This window comes from Amblyomma mixtum, chromosome 2 (genome assembly GCF_055824585.1).
Source record: "Amblyomma mixtum isolate Tamu chromosome 2, ASM5582458v1, whole genome shotgun sequence".
Lineage (NCBI taxonomy): Eukaryota > Metazoa > Arthropoda > Arachnida > Ixodida > Ixodidae > Amblyomma > Amblyomma mixtum.
In genome coordinates this window covers 8,247,358-8,267,425 of record NC_143013.1, presented here as the reverse complement: position 1 = coordinate 8,267,425, position 20,068 = coordinate 8,247,358, and the positions used below count along the sequence as shown (strand labels likewise).

Sequence of the window (20,068 nt, the reverse complement as noted above, 5' to 3'; positions counted from 1 at the left end):
TGTTCTTATTATTTTTTTTCGCTTACCTTTGCACTTCTCTCATTGTGGCACTCTTGCATCTGTCTTCCAGGTGAGCAGGCAACCATCAGGAAGACCACTTACCCATCAAACACGCCAACCGAATCTCTGGAGATCAGCGTACCAAATGTGTGTGTGCTGTTTGAAACAGGCACGGGAAAGAAAAGAGTGCCAGCCTTTTTTGTGAAAGCTTCGCTGGAGGCTGACATCCATGACTGGTCCAGAAAGGTGACTCTGCAATTAGATCATTTTGGCATTTTTTTTATGAGATCAGTTTGTTCTGTGACAGCTACCTTGTGTCATGAAATGGGCCAATGCCTCCTTGATTTCATTGCGAGCCAGATCAGCCGGCCTGGCAAATGAAGCCCTCTTAACTTAGTACCCTTTTTTTCTGTCTCATGTTTGCTGGCTTTTCTTGCCTGCTCCACACATGCTATGAGAGAAGGCAAGCATTTCATTACTAGCAACATATCGCAGAAATGGGGGGAGCATATTTTTTTTCTTTTTTTTTGCGAGGCGGCGCTTTATAGAGGAGCAGTCGCCAGTCATGCCAATAGCGCAAGCTTTGTAAGCCATTGCTCTCTACAAGTGGCACCACACTGCAACGGGTAGATGAATAGAAGAGTTCCGACAAACCCCACTGTGATGCAAGTGATGTGACTGGAATTGAAATAGAGAAGGCACCTACTGAACACTGGAACTGAAGTGGGCCTATGCTCCTTTCCTGATGGTTCCTGCAGATGTACTTGACAGCAGATGTGAAGCTGGAGGCGTCGTACTACAGTGAAGAATGCAGCACTTGGGAACCACTGATAGAGCCTGTGATGGATGCTGAGAATTGCTACCGTCCTTGGGAGCTGGTGATCAAAGTAAGTTTGCTGTAACTTTAAAGCGCAGCATTGACAGTCTTTGCTTCTTGTCATTGGTCAGAATACCACCGTAGTAGTGAGGTTTCGTTTATTGCGGCATGTAGAGTAATGGTGCCAAGTACCTGAAATTTGCCAGATTGTGGCTCATTGTGGAAAAATAGTGGCACATTCGTCTGTAGCAGTATGAAAAAGTTGTTTTTACTTGCAGTGTTGCATGCTTTGCATATCAGCAACACTGGAGGTGCCAGATGTCTCTGTATTGATGCATTACATCAGTTTGAACTCTCTTAATCCTGAGATCTGGTTTATTCGAATTAATGCTTTTTTTTTCATCAATGACAGCTGTATTGAAAAGGTCCCCTTATTGAACTCTACATAATGCAAACTAACATTTGGTCTCCTTTGTATTAAAAGTAGTGGTAGTTATACAGTGGAGGAAAGAAATCATAAAACTGAATGTTTCTAAGGTGATGAGTTGTGAGCATGGCTACCTATTTGCCATATCAAACTTGCAGTTCTTATTTTTCTCAGTAGTTATCCTTTTACTTATGCTTTGCGAGTTGGAGTGTGAACTGATGCATTAGATTTTTTGTTTAGGTCAGTGAAACATTTCGCTGAGTATTTAGCACTGCCTTAAAATACTTTTAAAAATTGATGGTGTAGTACTCTACTTAATCTCTCATTTTTCTTTCTTGACTGATTAATAACATCAATCTCTTTATATTCTGCAGGTATGATTCTTGTGACTAAGTACATATTAGGCACTACTTTCACATCGATGTTCATTAATGTTGCGACAGCAGTCTTGCTGCTGCTAGCTTGCTAGTTTTCATTCATTTGGTTGACGTTCATGCCAGATTTGTCAAGCTTTATACAAAGTTTTGCTTTTGCCGATGTCACGATACCATCCGCGATATTATTTCAATGATGTTACAACAGCTGTGCCTTGCGTGTGTGTGGTGCAGATGTTCAGGGATCGGAGCTACCCAATCCTGTCCACTCACAATGGCTGTGGCTCGAACCTGCTGATGGACGCAGTGGATGCACTGGATGGGGCATCAACTGGCTCCGGTGGCAGTGCGAGCACTTCGGATGACGCCAGTGAAGATGAGACTGAGATGACCGTCATCCGGCGGCACCCACCAGCACGGGCCCGGAAAGCGCTGAGCCACAAGTCGAGGGGTATGCTCTTTCCATCTCATACTTATGCCCGCGTTCCCCAATACCTTCAAGTTTGCTGTGCTGCATCCTGCCTTGCAACAGTTTGTCCTCTGTGCTTTCCTCATCCATCAGGACAGCACTTATCAGTCTTTTCTTTATGCATGGCTTCTCTTGCTCTCCCAAGACCAAGAAAATTATCCGGCAGCGGCGAAAACATGCAAGAGAGCTCCGATCTTGCATCTGGCCGATCTGGCCAGAGCTTGAGGGTATCGTCGGGGCATGACAGCTGCCACAAGCGTGTATTTTGGTTGCACTGTCTGATGAAGGGATCCTCAGCATCTCTTTATAGTGTTTTCTAAATGAGCAGCTGCTTCTTATACATCAGTGCGACTTATATGTAATTTTTTCTTTTTTTAGGAAAAACTGTCGTCTTTAGAGTGTGACATGCATAGGTGCGATCTATAGACTGAAAAATGTGGAACATTTGTTTTATGCTCTTTTCCAAGAGAGAAGTTCTTCCACCTCTCTCTCTCTCTCTCTCTCTCTCTCTCTTTGGTGTCCTTATGACTGCGCCTTAGATTTTGTTAAGCACGCCTCTGAAGTCTGTGCAGCTTGTTTACTGTGCAGGCTGGTGGTACTGCTCAAGCTTCAATGTGTTGTATGCATCAATTTGCAAGATTGTTCAGTACAATGAATCTCCTCTTTCAGCATCGTACAGCCATTTTATTTTTCCCTTCTGTGTCCCCATATGCACAAGAGCCTCTACTGGGCCACACTATGCCCAATTTCCCTTTAACATACAAAGCAGTGCATGAAACATGCTCTATGCTATATGCTACCAGTTCCAACCTGGAAATGTATGGGCTTCAAGAAACTGGGTAGTTGCTAACAATTTGGAGAGAAAAAGGTGCCTCGATTTAATTGACGCGAACAGAGCTGACTGGCTTTGGGGTACTGTCAATGGGTAGCTTTTAACCGTAACCATATCACCAGTAGAAGCATGTACCGCTGGTTGACCTTTCTGTGACTTTGCTGAGCAGGTATTTCCATACTGTAATGCCACTATTGATAGTACTGCTCAAACATGTACCGTATTTTCCGGTGTATAAGACGCAGCTTTTTTTCAAAAATCTTGCTGGTGCGTCCTATACAAGGGTGCGTCTTATACGCTAATTTTTCGTGTTTTTTTGCGAGTTCAGAAGTTACTCAGGTTCATGTTCAAGCTTTTTTCATCGAAAAAATATCACTACCAATGACTCGGTTATAACGCGGTTAATACTTCAATACAGGGACCACCGTGCGCAGCTTTTCTTAGGTGAACTTTATCATGAAACAGCTGGGATGACGACTTCCGGGATCACAAACACGCAACCGTTTCGGAGGCCCCAAGCAAAAGTAATGTGAAATGCCAAAAGATGGAGACAATTGTGCTTCTCACCATTGTCAAGACAAGTCAAGACAAGCCGGTGTTCTTTTTTAGCCACCCTTTGCAACTTTGCTCCGTGTACGTAGTACGAAGAGAATGTTTCAGCCGCGTTGCCGCCAGAAATGGGCGAACTTTTTCATAGCGTATACGAAGATAAAGACTTCATAGGTTTTAAGTAGAAATAAAATGTTGTTATGGACATAATGCCGAGCACTTTCGTTTTTTCTTTTTTCTAAACCATTTTCGATCACTTAGCATTGCTTAAGAATTTGTCACACGTACAGTGAGTTTCGCGATGGGCGCGCAAGCGTGTTTAATTCTCACTAGCCTAACCGGTTAAATTGGGGTGCGTCTTATACACGGGTGCGTCTTATATACCAACTTTTTCAATGACAGCCTGCATATATGGCGGGTGCGTCTTATACAAGGGTGCGTCTTATACACCGGAAAATACGGTAAGTGCACATCTTGTACCATTTCCTTCTTTCAGAGTCTTCGACCCTTGTGGCAGTGGACTCGGATTCAGAGGGGGACGAGAATGTCCTCCAAAGGATTGCCCATGCCTTCGGGCACCTGTTCTCAGACAACAGCAGTGGGGACGAGCAGAGCGAGAATGAGGCTGCAGCCGAAGCCAAGTCTGAGTCTGAGGAGACTGAAATGGCTGACAATGAGCTTTCAACTACGGAAGACCGGCCAGTGTTTCTGGAGAAAGGTGCCCCAACTTGCATTGTACACTGTAGTATGGATGAAAATGTGTATGATTGAAGATGGAAAAGAAACATTTAGAGAACTACCAGAAATTTTTCAACTTGCCGCTGTAATCATTAGTTTGTGTATGTTTACCTACCACAGGTGATGCTCATGATGGTGTAGAAGACAATTCCGGTGAAACCACACTGTCGACTTACGTTCTTGTGGACTCTCGGGACACGCTCAACATTAATCTCACCTCTACTACAGTCAGCATTTTCTTCAAGCTGTGGAATGTAAGCTCTAAGCTGTACTAATTGTTTTCACATTTGTTCGTCCAACTGATTATATTTGTTACATGTATGCATATAAAGGAGTCTTGGTGACATATAAGGCACTATCAGTACCAGTGAACTTCAACTTGCTCCTTATGCGTCATCGCGAGTCAACTTCTGTTCACCCAGCTTTCTGTCTTGTTCCAAACATGTGAAGTCTCTTCGAAATTAATTATTAGTGTAGAACATTAATTAATTAATTAATTAGACATCCTTGGGCAATGCTGTCTCACTCCTCTCCAAATTAGGACTCTCCTTAGGAACTCATGTGCCTAACACAGAAATCCTCTCATTTTTGAAGCCTGCTGCGAATTCCTCATTTGGGATAGCCATCAGCTGTTGTGTCATTTCGTTTTTTTTCTCTCTGGTAGTCTACAACCCTTTGCCTTTCAAATATAATTAGCTTTGAAAAAAAATTACGTAGAATCTTACCCAATCTTTTGCCAAAAACTCTTTTTGCGGTGTAATTTATGTCCATGCTTGGTGTCAAGTTGCTTGGCAATTCTGCACACTAAGTTATTAAGTGCCACCTCACTTGCCGTTGAAACTGATTAGTATGAAAGCGATCAGTCATGCATGTACAGAGGGGCAGCGTAGAAGATATTGTCAAGTGAGGAGCAAGCAAAGTTACAAATTTCAAAGCTATTACTATACCGTAGGACTCTGTTCTTACATTTTTCACGGGACCATAGAAAAAAAGATCACTCACCAGTTGGGAAACAAAGCATCCAAGTCATCATCATCAGCCTGACTATGCCCACTGCAGGGCAAAGACCTCTCCCATATCTCTCCAATTAACCCTGTCTTGTGCCAGCTGCGGCCAGCCAATCCCCGCAAACTTTTTTTTCTCATCCGCCCACATAACTTTCTGCTGCCCACTGCTGTGCTTTCCTTCCCTTGGAATCCACTCCGTTACTCTTAAGGGCCATCGGTTATCTTGCCTTCACATTACATGCCCTGCCCAAGCCCACTTCTTCCACTTGATTTCGACTAGGATGTCATTAACCTGTGTTTGATCCCTCACCCACTCTGGCCTCTTGCGTGAAAAAAAAAAAAAGTCGGACGGTTTAGCTAGGTTAGGCCAAATGCAAATTAAGTGCGCTAGCACTTTGATTTCGATGTTTCAGTTTCACTGGAGGGGACACTTAAGCTCCACCTTAAGGGTATGGCGTGGTAGCGATAATGAGCTGATGCCGATATATGCAGAATTGGTCATTCTGTACTTTCCATTCACAGATCCCTTGGTGTCCCCATACCACTCCTGGTGCATGGTGCAGGGCTTGTGGTGTGGTGGTGCAGGGCTTGTGTGACCCAGATTTCTTTTCCCGAGCGACATCTCACAACCAGTCTTTAACTGAACTGCCATGGTGGCCTGTTTGCTCACAATTAGGTGGGCAGTTTGTGATGACGTCACAAGGTCATGTGACCTATGTGGCCCACCTGCTACCTGGGGGGACACCTAGGGGAGATTGTCCACAACCCGATGGGCACACAGGGACCTCAGAAACGGTTAAGCAGCTGAGTGGAAGCTCTAGTGCTAACACGCTAAAAATGTACATCATTGTCTGCTCCTTTTTTTTATTTCTTGTAAGCACAACATCCTTCTCAGAACTTTTCAATGCTTTTTGGCTCTAGCAATTGTTTTTTATGCCTAGACTGTCTGAAATGCCTTGCAATGGCTCCCCTTTACCTGAGCAGCTGTTGACGGAAGGGAGGCTGCAGCTAAGATAGGGGGTGTGCAGAGTGGAAGCTCTTGCACCGCGCATGCTCTTTTGCACCGTTTTCACAGTGGCCATAATCCTACACAGTCCTCGCCAATAGGAATCGGCCAACTGAATCTTTTAGGTTGTAGGCAGCAAGAAAATGCGGATAACACAAGCAGAAGCATCGAAGCCCACCTAAGCAACCACATCTCGCACAGCGTCTGCCACTGCATAGTTTTGTTTTTGCGCCTGCAGTCATTCACACTCGCATTGCAGCAGCCATGGACAGCACCAACAGCTGCAACGAAATTCACGCTGCCCGTAAGAGTATGCGGCGCTGGTTTGGTGCAGTGCTCTAAAAGCCCTTGGACGCCATGGAAGTCAAGCACCGATGGAGTGTGAAGTTCCACTTTGGCCAGCATGCTGTCGATGTTCCACATTCGCTAAACGTAGGCTGTCAAAATGCCTGAATGATGTAAACTACTATCATGAGGGGACATTTGCGACGTGTCATGCGGGAACGTTGACATAGCTGCGGTCTAACAGCCAGGTTTCTATTTCATGAGGTTCTATGGTAGCTATGCCGGACTTGCCCATGTAAACATAGCAGCCAGGAAAACGCAGCATCCAGAAATGCAACAGCGGGGTTCTACTGTATCTGGCAGACTAATTTGTAGCCAGTCGCTTTGTGCAACATACATAACCACACATTTCTTTCTTTTTTTTCACATATCATTCTTCAAGCTCATGCTCATTTGTGCCAGCTTGTGAATTTCTAAAGCAGCATTTCTTTAGACCATTCCCATATTTTTCTTGTGTTTAGTCAGAGCCAACATGAAAAATCTGTGCTCTTTTTATCATTCCTTTAGTGCTGTTCATCTTTATTGATTACTTTTTATAGTTCTGGATACAGCACCGTAGTGATTGCAACCTTTGTTATAGCCTTTCTATTAGTTCCCTAAGTTTCTGAAGTGAAAAGTACTATAAACAAGTGGAAACGCACCTTAAATATCCGCGTTACTTCATAGTTATTTCCTCATAGTTCACACAGGTTTTTATGATTGTGCATTGCTTCTTTGACAGTATGTGAAAATGCAAAATTTAATGAGTTTGCACTGATTGTCATCAGCGGCAACAGCAGGACAAATACCTCTTCCATACCTCTCGCATTAACCCTGCCTTGTACCAGCTGTGGCCATCATGCTCACTTTGTTGGCCTCCGCCTTCCGAACTCATTCTATAGCATTTATTCTTTTCTTACTTCTTTGTCCAGGACATGCAAAAAAAGCATGAAGCTCCTTCGCGCCAACTTGTTGCATCTCAAGAAACCCTTGCGATTAACAATCTTCTGGGGCCAGAGGCACTCGTCTCTGTGCTCGTCAAGGTAAACTGTGTTCACCATACCTCGAGTGCCGTCCAGTACATTTCAGTTCCATGCAGTTCCGTTTTTACTATTTCATAGACGTTACATGTTCATGAACAAAACGTCTTGGCTCTTAGCCACCAAGGCTTTTCAATAAGCGCTTGCAAAAAGGATAGAGATACCATGTGAGGAACACAGCATCATACTAACTCAGAATAATGATGATTACATCACAGGAAATTTCAGAGAACGAGGATAACAGCAGAACATCATTAACTAAAAGAGTACTTGTACCACACTTGTTTGCTTGCCAATGGCAGTGTGAGTAATGCCCTGCATGTCCCTACTCGATGCCTTTTTGTGCTCTAGCAATTCATATCAGGTGTTGCACTTCATCCTGAAGTCGCAACAAAAAGAATTTTTTACAGACATTTATATCATTCTTCTGTGCATAACTATTGCGTTGGAAATGGTCTGCGAGAAAAAGTTGCTCACCTGTATCACCTGCACAGCTAATCGCCCTGGTGCAGTGAACAGGGCAAGAAACAATGAGGAATCCTGATTGCTATCCTGATTAACTATGAATTACCAACTATTCCGTTTGTCATTTTACAAAGTCTGCCTTCACCTCAGTGTGATTGCTCAATGATCTTCATCTCCCATTGTGTGTGCAGCGATGGAACTGTTAACAGTCACGGTAGCCAAAACATGACACTTTTTGACAACTATGCATGGTTTCACGTCAGGGTCCTTGTAAGCGTAGGTGCAGAGGTGTGTAAGGTAGTGGAGCAATGCCTCAAAATGCACGACTGCGCTGCTTCAGGCCCTAGGCTGGCATACATGATCAATTTCCTCCTTTAATTCGGTAATTCCTACTTAATAGTAAGCTAGCTGTGGCATCCATCCCATGGATACTGTCATACTGACCTTTTTCGGTTAAAACTAAATTTCGAAAATTTGAACTCTGTGCACCTTTCTCGTTTTTTTTTTTGTTTTTTTTTTCGGTTTAAACTGCAAAGTCCAACTTCTAATTATAATGTCATCACCACCCCAGAACTTGTTGGAAATGCTATAATGCATTAAAAAACACGACTTCGCATGGCAATAAAGGAGCGTGCCTGAGGTATCATGACATACAGGTTCACAGTTGGGAAGGGTCGTGAAGCATTGGTCACTTGAGCTGGGCAGCTAAGCCTTTACGTTGAATGAGAAGGAGAAGGTTGTGAAGAGAGGAAAGGCATGGTATCACTGTCTTGCTTGGGATTTATACCTGAGTTGTGCTGCAAGGGTAGGGATGAAGGAAATTGAAAGGAGGAGAGAGAGAAAAAGTGGTGTGGTTTTAATACCATGCATCCTATCACATGGGTGGGTCCAACCCCCTTCGCTGGTGACCTGATGTCTTGGTGTCTCAACTCGTCAGAAGTCCGTGGATTGCAGATGCACCTGTGGTTCCCTCTATATACCTATAGTATTACTAGCTGCACTGAGTGCTTTCAGCTTTATAGCAGTTGTCATCTATAGTTTTTCGAGCTCTTGCTAGATAACCCCCTTACCCTTCTATCTGATGTGTGCTATATGACCAGGTGCGGACATCATTGTTGCAGCTTAGCATGTGTGGTCTGTCGCTAGACAGCGGTACAACGCATCTGTTTGCATGCAGCGCTGCGGTGTTTCAGCAGGCAGGAAAGGATGGCGAATTGTTTGCTGTAGAAGCAGCATGTTTTCACTCTGGCACAGGATGAAAACGAGCGCTTTGTCATCGCCCAGCAAGCGTGGGGACAGGCTCCGGCCTTCAGCCCCACTGCAAGTAGCGCACCGACCACCAGTGGGCTCGGCCCTGCCCGGTGAGCCCCTCTCCCCTTGCTGAGCACCCATGCTGTCTGGAAAGGAAAGTGGTTGCAAGTGTAAAAATGTGCACGTGTTTGTTTATAGCACTTGTAAAGAAGGAACTCGGTTAAACAGTTATCAACTTTAACTGAACTAGGCACAGGAAGATTTGCAAAACAAAGTTGATGGAATGTGTAGAGGCACGATGAACTGTCTCTGGTGATATTGCATTAGACACCCATCCTGTAGTGACTCTTGGCATTGGCAATGGTGAGAGCCGAAGCGAAAGTACCTGTACGTATTCGGCTGGCATTTTATAAGCCTTTGTCCGCATTTATGCAACTGTTAAAGCTGGTGAAAAGTGGCAGGCCCGATTACACCAACTGCGTACTATGCTGTTCATTGGACTTGTGCAGGAGACAGTCTTCACTCGACCAGCGCTGTGATGAAGTGGAGGCTGCTAGCACACCCTTGATTTCGGTTGCTGTTTTCGAAGAGAAGCCTCTCTGTGATCTCTACAAGGAGAGGACAACAGAGAAGATTGCCGTGGAAGTAAGAGGATTCTTGACATATCCCAAGGAAAAACTACTGGTTTTTTCTTCTGTGAACACAATTGGAACCGTTTGGAATCTGAATGACTCCAGCTAGCTTCCAACTAGTCCGAAACGAGTTTTTGGAGTTCTGTTTGGTTGAGGATGTTGATAACACTAAAGAAACCTGGGAGTGTAATGTGAAAGGTCAAAAAAGAGCAATAGTGCTTGTAGACATGAAGAAAACTCGTGAGTAGTTGAAGGGCTGTACCAAACTAAAAGTAATCACTTGGCAGTTTTCAAACTAGGCATGCTTTGCGGGAAAACCAGTAACGCTTCTGTACATTACTTTATTATAGTATACTGTTTGATGTCTTTTTATCACCGAGTAATAAGTAATCATCTTGTGCTCTACATTGTTTTATGATGTTAAAGTTTACAATAGTGACAACAGACCTGTCCAGGACAGGAGATATAAAAAGCTTGAACTATGAGTGCAGTGCTTGTTACATACACATTTCATAAGTCATGAGATAGTTTGAAGGTTGCTTTTCAGTTCTTGGTCTTGCTTTGCAAAAAGGGACTAGTTTTTTTGTTTGTTTTTTTTTCATCGCTGCTTGCTCTATTTTTCTCTTTCTTTTTCTTCAGCTTGCTTATTGCCTGTATGTGCACCGCTTGTTTTTTCTCAGGTCCCAGGCTTTGAGAAGTTCCAGTGCTGGATGCCAAGAAAAGCAGGCAGTTCACTGTTTGCCCTTCACCCAATGAAAGTGAGTGAATGCTTGATTTTGTGTGCATGTGTTGTGTGTGTGTGCATGTGTGCACATGCATGTGTATGCATTTATAGTATTGGCCAGAATAGTATGGAACACACTTTGATGATCAACTCATTGATTAGCTAGGAAAACTTTAGCCGTGTTTGATACTTGTGGAAGTAAATGCCACTTGTTGTGTGCTTTCGTATAAGTGCAGCATTTCTTCCTAATCCCCCTTTGCTGTGAGGGGACTGTTACAATGCCAGATGCCTAAGGGGGGTTCTGTGTTCTGGCTACGACTGTACAGATAGCTCCAGTTTTAAAGGGAACAGCCAGTTTGCACACAGAAGTGAATCCTGTTGTTTCTGCACCAAAGTTGAAAATTCCTTATGGTTACTATATGTTCAGAGGAAAACTACCAACAGAACAGGAAAAAAGTGTGCTTGTCACTCATACTGATAACAAATTGAATGCTCATAATTTGTTCCCTTTAAAACCGAAGCTATCTTAACATGCACTCATTAGTACCCTGCTTCTGCTCTGTGTTGTGGCCAACCAGTAAAGTGTTCCTGGCCTTTTTTTGTTTGCCATTGGTTTTCTATTACAATATAGTGTGCTGGTTGGTAAATATTTAGTCATTTTTTTTTTTCCTTTTTTCAGAATAAAATGAGGTACTTCTTTATCCTGGACGTGAAGATTGAAAACGGAAAGAAGACCATCACAGCTCGATCTCCTCTGAGGGTGTGTTCTTCTAGCATGTCAGATACACTGACAAACTTTGCACAGTGCTGCTTTGTTTTAGCCACTCGCTCGCTATCTGGGGCTAATGACTTTGGCATTGTCACTGTAGGACATTGTTACCAAAAACTCCCTCAGTTGCCATGTGTAAGACATTATTGTGTAAGACATTAGTAATAGATCACCAAGTGGTATTCGCCTATGACCGCTGAATAACTTATAATCGAATTTCTTCTCTCTCCTGTTTTGGTTTGAACATCCGAGTGATGGCTATGATGTCAAAAGGTGAGAACAGGTCATGTGAGGCATGAAGAAAACCACAGTATAATCACGCCTTCATCGTTTTAATTCACTAAAATGCTAAAGCCATCCTGCCTCAAGAGCTGGCATCACTACGAGTGAGGAAGCAGCGATTATATTGCAGTTTCTCCATGCCTCACGTTACCTGTACTGACCCTTGACGTCATAGCCTCACACAGATGAGAGAAGAAAACTATCGTATTTTCTGGTGTATAAGACGCGCCTTTTTTTCAAAAATCTTGCTGGTGCGTCCTATACAAGGGTGCGTCTTATACGCAAATTTTTCGGTTTTTTTTTGCGTGTTCATAACTCACTCAGGTTCATGTTCAAGCTTTTTTCACCAAAAAAAAATCACTACTAATAATGCGGTTGTAACACGGTTAATACTTGAATACTGGGACTGCCGTGCGCAACATTTTTAGGTGAACTTTATCATGAAACGGGGATGACGACTTTCGGGATCAGAAACACATGGCCGTTTCGGAGGCCCCAAGCAAAAGTAATATGAAATGTCTAACGATGGCGACAATCGCGCTTCTCGCCATTGTCAAGACAAGCCGGCGTTCTTTCTTAGTCACCCTTTGCAACTTTGTTTGCTCCGTGTACGTAGCGCGAAGAGAATGTTTCAGCTGCGTTGCCTCCAGAAATGGGTGAACTTTCTGATAGTGCATCCGAAGATGAAGTCTTCGAAGGTTTTAAGTAAAAAAAAAAATGTTGTTATGGACATAAAGAGAGTTCATTCGTTTTTCTTTCTTTTTTTGCTAAAACGTGGGCGGGTATGGCGCGAGTGTTGCCTTTTTCGATCACTCTCACAGGTACGGTGCATTTTGCAATGGTCACGCAAGAGTGTTTAATTAAGCTTCAATAGGCTATCTGGGGTGCGTCTTATACACGGGTGCGTCTTATACATAGGTGCGTCTCATATACCAAATTTTTCAATGACAGCCTGCATATATGGGGGGTGTGTCCTATACAAGGGTGCGTGTTATACACCGGAAAATACGGTAATTATAAATCATCTAGTGGTCGTAGGCAAATACCATGTGGTGATCCATATATAGTTGCTTTATGCATCATTACAAAGAAGAAAACATGGCACCGAAAAATGGTGCCCGTACTCCTTTAAGGGTCGATGTACCCTTGCTGTACACTGGGCTCATTTTGGGTGCATCTGCACACCTTTGTGGAAGCCGCATGCCATGAAACTGGCCAACGTTCTTTTATACAGCTAGTGCTGTAAAACAGGCTATCAGTTTGAACTGCAAGTTCTCCTGCCATGGTGCGGGAAGCTACCAGTGGGTCATGCGCTTTAAGTGTAGCACGCTGTTATTACTGACAATGCTCTAGGCATATTGTCATTTAAGTGAAAGAAAAAAAAAAGAAGCAGGTTGTAAAAAATCAAATTGTGGTACTGTCATATTCCTTTATACCTGTATTTCCCTACAATTGCATGGAACGGAAACAGCTGGAGAACCACTTGCCGCGGCCAGTCCAGCTGCTGTGCGAGAAGTCCAGCCTGGAGGCAGTGGGCGTGTCGGCCGAACGCTATGCCAAGAACCCTTTCCATGAGACACACATCCGACTGGCCACGCTCAGCCATGGGGAGGCGTACCACGTACCCCTGTTCGTGGCCCACCATTCGAGGATCTACCTACAGCCAACATCGGTCACCAGCGACTGTGCAGGGTGGGGTCCCTAAGCACAACGTTCTCCATGGTGTCCAGCGCTTACTTTACCCTTTTAGATGCTGCTTGCCATCCATATTCAAGATTTTTTTTCAGCCTATTTAACCTGTGCAGTGCTCAAAAAAGTGAATGAGTTAGTTTTGCAAAGCGCTAACTTACTTTTCGGCAGGCAGCAAAACTTTGCGGAATGCGTGTGTGTGTGAAAAAATATTATTTTGCCAACAATTCACAATCTAATCACCTGAAATGCCTGTCGGTTTAAAAGAACAGGGATGCCCTCATTCAATACTACCAATACTACACTAGGCCACAAGGCAATGCTACAATAAATTTGTTTCCAAGCACAAACGGGGCAAAGTTTTTTTCTGCCAACTGTACAAAATGTTTTACAAAGCACCGTAGTGATTGGAACTTGTGTTGTCGAAACATCAAGGTTTGTCAGATAAATACACAAGGAGTCATGGGATCACATATACTTTTTTTTTTTTTTCAAAGGAGCACATGACGCTAGAAACCTAGAAGGTTATAAGGGATGGCAAAATCTGTATATACGTCTATGCCAAAAGATTTGCTGCAAATTTTATTGTTTTGAGAAATATGATTTACTGCACTTATTGGCTAAACATAAGATAGCGCCCCATGTGCAATATGAAGAGTTCCAAGTTTTTCTGAAACTAAGAAATTACCTATTCCTGAATGTAGCACTTTTAGGAAAAGCTTTGAGTTCAATAAGTACACAATTGCATACCTAATGTCTGAAAGCATTAGTCTTTGGAACTTTACCAGCATAGATTTTGACCTTAGTGTCTTCAAGGTATGTGTAGGTGGATTGCATAAAACCTTGCATGTATTTGCACCTTTTTTTTTTCAGGGTAGAGCACATAATGTTTTCATAAAACTTGCGAACAGCTCTGTGAAATTTAAGCAGCTATACTATGCTCTGTCAACCTGCTGGAAATTGCCTGCATTTACAGTAACTACTTTCATTTACCACTTGCCAGCAGATTCAGGTTACCACAGCATGGTGGGTCTGAAACTGCTGTGTCAACATGCTTTCTTCTTTGTGCAGGTCTAGGGTTCTCTGATTGTAGCACCACTGATTGTAGCCTTTTGATGCACTGGCATCCCCCTAAAGATGACAGTTACCAGTAGGCAGCAGCACATTACAATCTTTGAAGCTCTTCTTTTCTGAGAACACTATTGCTTCCTTTCAATTTCCTTTGTATCCTCTCACAATAACCGACCTCTTTCTCAGCTGCTGCATTTTTCTGGCATGTTTTCGCAAGTCTGAAGTCCATATTCAGCCTCTACTTTGATCTCACAGTGTGACAAAGTCATTATGGAGCGCAACTTATTCTTGCGGGCGATAGTTCGTGAGCCTACACTATACAAGTGAAGAGATATGAAAACAACTTTTGTCATTGTGTACTCATGCCCGTTTCTTTCTGCGCAGTTATCTTGCAAAGTTATGGGGGCAATCTTGGGGCTCTACACATAGGTTTGCACTTGTTACGTTTCTCCAGTGAGAGGACCAAGGATAGGCTTTGACCCCCCCATTTCGGCAACTCATTTCTTCCAGGTATGAGCCCTCTACAGACGGTCTCTGGTCGCAGGACATTGTCCTCTGCAACAAGAGTGCCAAATTCCTCAGCTGCAAGTCAAAGGAACCTCGGGAAAACTGCCCTTTTTGGATAAAGGTGAGTCTTGGACATCTCTTCTCTCGCTGTAGTTGTACAATCATGAGTAAAAAATATTAGCAGTAGTGACATGCTACCGGAGCGGCAGATACACGTCGATAACAAAAGTTCCAGCTGTGTTCGCAAAGCACGGTGCCACGTAAACCGCGCTGTGCAATTTTTGCCGCTCCGGTGACGCCACTGTGCTAATCTTTTTTTACTCGCGACTGTACTGTGTATAGAGAGAGATAGCCCGTGTGTTTTTCTTTGTTTTATGCTGTTTTCTGCCCACTTGAGAAAGGCTGGCAAAACAGCGCGCTCTTCACCGGGGTGTAGATACTCTGATATGCTAACTTACTTTCCAAATTTCATACAGTTACTTGGAGAGTAAAGTGGCATCATGATTGTTCATCCATCCTGAAGTTATTGGAAAGTATGAACTTTGTATTTTGCTTGGCCTGTATTTGTTTAGAAACGTGGATTTAGTTGTAAAAATGACCAGGGTAACCACTTGGCATGCACGCGAATGTGGAAGCATGGAAGGTGTGCCATTTCATTGCCTTTTTATCTCTATTTTCCTCCGACTGCTTGCCTTACGATTGCATCATTACATGTTGGTCACTTTGGAGACATCCCATATTGTGTATGCACTATGATGCCATCCTGTGATGAGTATCTTGCCAATTACCCAAGGGAAGCTTGCTACTGTGGAGGAAATGAGTGAAGGGAATGTGAGCAAAATTGTGAATGAAGTACGATGCACACTGCAACAAGGGAAGGATGATGCAATGAAGACGAACAGCAGTAAGAGAGCACTGCTACAACATCGAAGAGCAAGCTGTAGAGATACATTCTTCTTTTTTTGACTGACTATAGCTGCACGGAAAGGTTTATGGTTTATGGGGGTCTAACATTTCGAAGCGACTCATCCTATAAGGGATGCCATAGTGAAGGGCTCCGGAAATTTCGACCACTTGGGCTTCTTTAACGTGCACCGACGTCGCACAGTACAAGGGCCTCTAGAATTTCGCCTCCATCGAAATTCGAACACCGCAGCCGGAATCGAACCTGCGTCTTTCGGGTCAGTAGCCAAGCGCCATAACCACTGAGCCAGCACAGAGAAAGGGAACTTGTATTTGATTCAGCTTATATGCGGCAATATATGCCGTGTTTACTCGCATCATGATCGCACTTTTTTTTTAAAAAAAATTGGCGCAAATTTAGGGATGCGATCATTACGCGGGGTAAAATTTTTACAAAAAATTTTTGAAAACACAAACAAGTTGCAGGCAGACAACCCTTGTCACACGGGCGTGCTACCCGCGATTACGCCGCTAAACGCTCTTATCGCGAACCGAGCTCGGCGATCTCGGCTTACGTCGTTAACCGAGAAGGTAGAGTGCGAAAAGCGCACGAGCTGGCCCACTTCAAGAATGTACTTTCTTCGCAGTAAATCACATTCCAAGAGCAACGCATCAAAAGAGGCAGTGTGTGTAGGGCTGCGCGACGGAGCTTTTGTGCAGCCTTTGCGATCTCGATTGATGGCGCAGCAACAGCGTTCAACAGCAACTTCCCGCGGCGCTCAAGCTAGCATTTTATTGCCCTTACGCCGAAAAATGTCCGGTCCCTGCCGCATCGTTGATGTAACTTAGGTGACACGTTCGCAACGCTCGGAGCACCGGATTCCGCGCGGTTTCCGCAATGGTGCCGCCCGCGAGCGCGGCGGACGACGGCGCTCTGTACTCCCTACACTGTAAACAAAAATATACCCAAAAGGGAGTATAAATGGCGCCGGCCACCCTTTTTACTCCATTTGTGAAAACATTTACTTCATGAGTAGGAAGTAAAAGGGTGGACTGTCCTCCATTTTACTCCCGTGAGGGAATAATGGAGTAAAAATGAGAATTTACCTGCATTTACTCCAATCTGGAAAGGGAGTTAATTGTGCCAAATACTCCACCAGTGCCGAAATGGAGTAAAAACGCACCGTTTTGTGCAATCCGCCCCACAACCTATAGCGTCTCGTCTGCTTCTGGTCAGTTGTCTGATAATGGCGGTGAGTGAAGACCGCTTGGTTACCATCGTTGCTGGATCTCTGCTCACTTCTGCTCCTTCACGGCGCCTGCTGCGGTACAAGATATTGGCTTCTCGCCGTTTTCTGCTACAGTACGTTACATAATTGAATTGCTCCTGTGAAGCCTCCAGTGCTCTAACGATACCCGACTTTCCTTTGTTTGTGTCGCCACCCTGTTACAGCCCCCGCTTAGGCCTAATTCTCACAGGCTTTTTTCAGTGTGGTTCTCGTAGTGTATTGCAGCAGATTATGTGTTATATGAACATGAAACTTTGAAAGAACATAGTGTCAACGCTGAGCTCTTGATTGAGCTCATGAGGCTACATTTTTCCTTAGTCATTATGAAAAGCCAAGCCTTAATGAAGTGAATATGGAAGCAAATACTGCCATTCCAAACTACCATCAGGGGTGTTTTCAACTTTTCTGCTCTGGTTTTTAGTCAAATATAGCGTGGTGCATGACCGTGAAAACTACCCAGTGACTCCTTCTCCTTCTCAGTTTTGAACTACTGATTATAATGTGACATCCCTTTATCTACAAACATGGCCAACCAAATGAGCTCATACAGCAAAAGGAGACGACAAGCAGACGACTCTTACCGCCTATGCCGCCGCTGGGCTTGCAGACGGCAAATAGAGTGCGTGACGCGGAGTTACGTTAGGGCAGCGCAGTTTCCCAAGTTGGGTTGCCGGCAGCCCGCAGAGCTACTGCCCGTTTCCGCCGCTGTCACTGCTGTAAGAATGAGCCTGAATGACGATAAACATGACGCCATTTTGGGGCTCCATTTCTGTGGGTAGTAAAAAATTTACTCCTTTATACTCCAAAATAACTCTGTTTATACTCCAAAATAACTCCCTTATATAAGGGAGTTAATAAAAAACACCATACGTATGGAGTAAAAAACCTCCTTTTGGGTGTGCGTTAGAGGACAAGCCATTTACTCCCTTTTGGGTGTTTTTTTGCTAACAGTGTAGTCGTCGCTAGGCCTAACTTGTTTTGTATCGAAGCCACAGTGAACGGCGATTTTGAACTGACCAACGCTATAATGAATGTTCTACTTATGGCGCTGCCTCACTGACAACCTAATTGTTTCATATTAAAAGAAATATATGTGATCGATTTCAGTGACGCTTTAGCAGCGGAGCTGGCGTACAAGCAGATCGGGTGAGTCGCGCTGCAACGGTGGCAACTGCTATGCGGCTACGAACGTAAAACTAGCCTGTACCGCAGTTATTACTCCTACCAACAACTCAGTACAGGCCAGCGATCCTCAAGGAGGATTCATTTTTGTTGTTCCCGTATCCCAGGGCTTATTATTTACGAGAACAATAAAGTTTAGCCGGATCACCGTGTCACTTCGCTCGTTGCACCGCAACCCAGAACGGTGGCGAGCCTTACGACAGCGGCGAACCGTGATTCGAGATAACCGGAGTTACGTTTGGTATCCGCGATTAAGCACAACCGCATTTAGACTGCCTGTGTGACTGCAAGTCAGCCAACAGGCGGCTTCCGCTGCAATGCTGACAGAGCAAGATTGTCATCTGGACATGCCATCTGTCAGACAGATAGCAAGTACGATCATTGTCGGCTAGACTCGACATCGTCGACAAATTGCAGCGGCAAGTTCAGGGTGCGATCATTACGTGGGGAATAAAAAAAATTGAATTTTGCCAACAAAATTTGGGGGTGCGATCATTACGCGAGTGCGATCGTTATGCGAGTAAATACGGTAGTAACCTGTGCCTGTAGAAAAAGTAAACTAACAAGTAACTTTGTGACAATTCAGTGCACCGGCTTGCTGTCTCGTGTTTTTAAGAAAGGGCATAATCACATGAAAAGAATTGTGGCCTCTTTTTGTTGCTGCATCTGTGTGCTGCTGATATGTCAGTGAGCTTCACTTATTACATTACTTATCGCTTATCTATCGCATGTTGCCACTCTAACTGTAGTTGCCCGTGAACACACCATTTTCTTTACAGTTATTAATCGGTCCACTGAAACCTCTGCAGGTGGTGTGCCAGGAGAATCGGGATGCTCGCATGGCATCACTGGGAACCATGCTGGTGCCAAACTGCACCTTGCACATCGTGCCACCCATTCTGATTCACAACTCTCTGCCATACCCTGTGGAACTGCGAATCACGGTAAGCTTTGGCCTCCCAAAAGCTGTGCAGCAATGTAACTGTCCTGTTTCATGCACTGTTCTGTTCAGTTCCTTTCATCCTTTATTGTATTTACTCCAATATATTTACTCCAACTTTTTTATGCAGAAACTGGCTCAAGAAATCAAACTTGAAGAAGGGGACTCTGCTCCTGTCTTTTCTGTGTCGCCGAATGATACCGAAGAAGTCTCCATTGAGGTGTGTGTTTGCCATTTTAATGTAGGCTCTTTCTTAATGTGTCGCTTGGTTCTCCGTCTGAGCTCTGTGAAATTCCACTTCACTTTTTTTTTTTTTTTTCATGTTAAGCATTAGAGGTTTTAAGTCACGGAGTTCAAGTTCAGGTTCAACTAGCTGGCAGCTCCCCACAGCATTTTGTGTGTGAAGTTAGAACTTATTTTTGGTACTGCAAAAATTAGAACTAGACTTGGTCATAGCCAAACTAGACAATTTGGCTACTACACAAAACCAGACAGTAGTCAGTAGCTGCTCATAGATATATGCTGTAAAACTGAGGAAATGAGAATTCCACTTGTCGCTAAACAAGTGAAGAGAGCCTTATATAAACAAATGAAAAGGGAAAAGCAACAGATAAAGATGAAGTAACTGAAGGTGCAGTGAAATAGGGCCAATATTTTGTACTTGGAAAGTTTTCAACCTCGTATGCTCTATGCCTTGTGACCTCAGATGCACCAAGATTATGGAAATGTATTAACGTAATGATAATGCACAAGAAAAGCAGTTTAAAATAGTTCAATAATA

General features: G+C 43.9%; 1 protein-coding gene across 6 annotated transcripts in view; it reads left to right on the top strand.

Moving 5' to 3' along the window:
- Positions 1-20,068, top strand: part of LOC149358342 (intermembrane lipid transfer protein VPS13A-like) — a 100,085-nt gene that overhangs the window by 48,026 nt on the left and 31,991 nt on the right. For all 6 annotated transcript variants that reach the window (XM_089570400.1, XM_089570395.1, XM_089570396.1 and 3 more), the window contains exons 41-54: positions 71-246; positions 759-887; positions 1,853-2,069; positions 3,965-4,186; positions 4,327-4,460; positions 7,476-7,586; positions 9,303-9,409; positions 9,809-9,944; positions 10,612-10,689; positions 11,335-11,415; positions 13,178-13,398; positions 14,977-15,094; positions 19,157-19,291; positions 19,418-19,507. In XM_089570400.1, the coding sequence (XP_089426526.1) occupies positions 71-246; positions 759-887; positions 1,853-2,069; positions 3,965-4,186; positions 4,327-4,460; positions 7,476-7,586; positions 9,303-9,409; positions 9,809-9,944; positions 10,612-10,689; positions 11,335-11,415; positions 13,178-13,398; positions 14,977-15,094; positions 19,157-19,291; positions 19,418-19,507 (1,955 nt within the window). The remainder of the gene's footprint in view (positions 1-70; positions 247-758; positions 888-1,852; positions 2,070-3,964; positions 4,187-4,326; positions 4,461-7,475; positions 7,587-9,302; positions 9,410-9,808; positions 9,945-10,611; positions 10,690-11,334; positions 11,416-13,177; positions 13,399-14,976; positions 15,095-19,156; positions 19,292-19,417; positions 19,508-20,068) is intronic.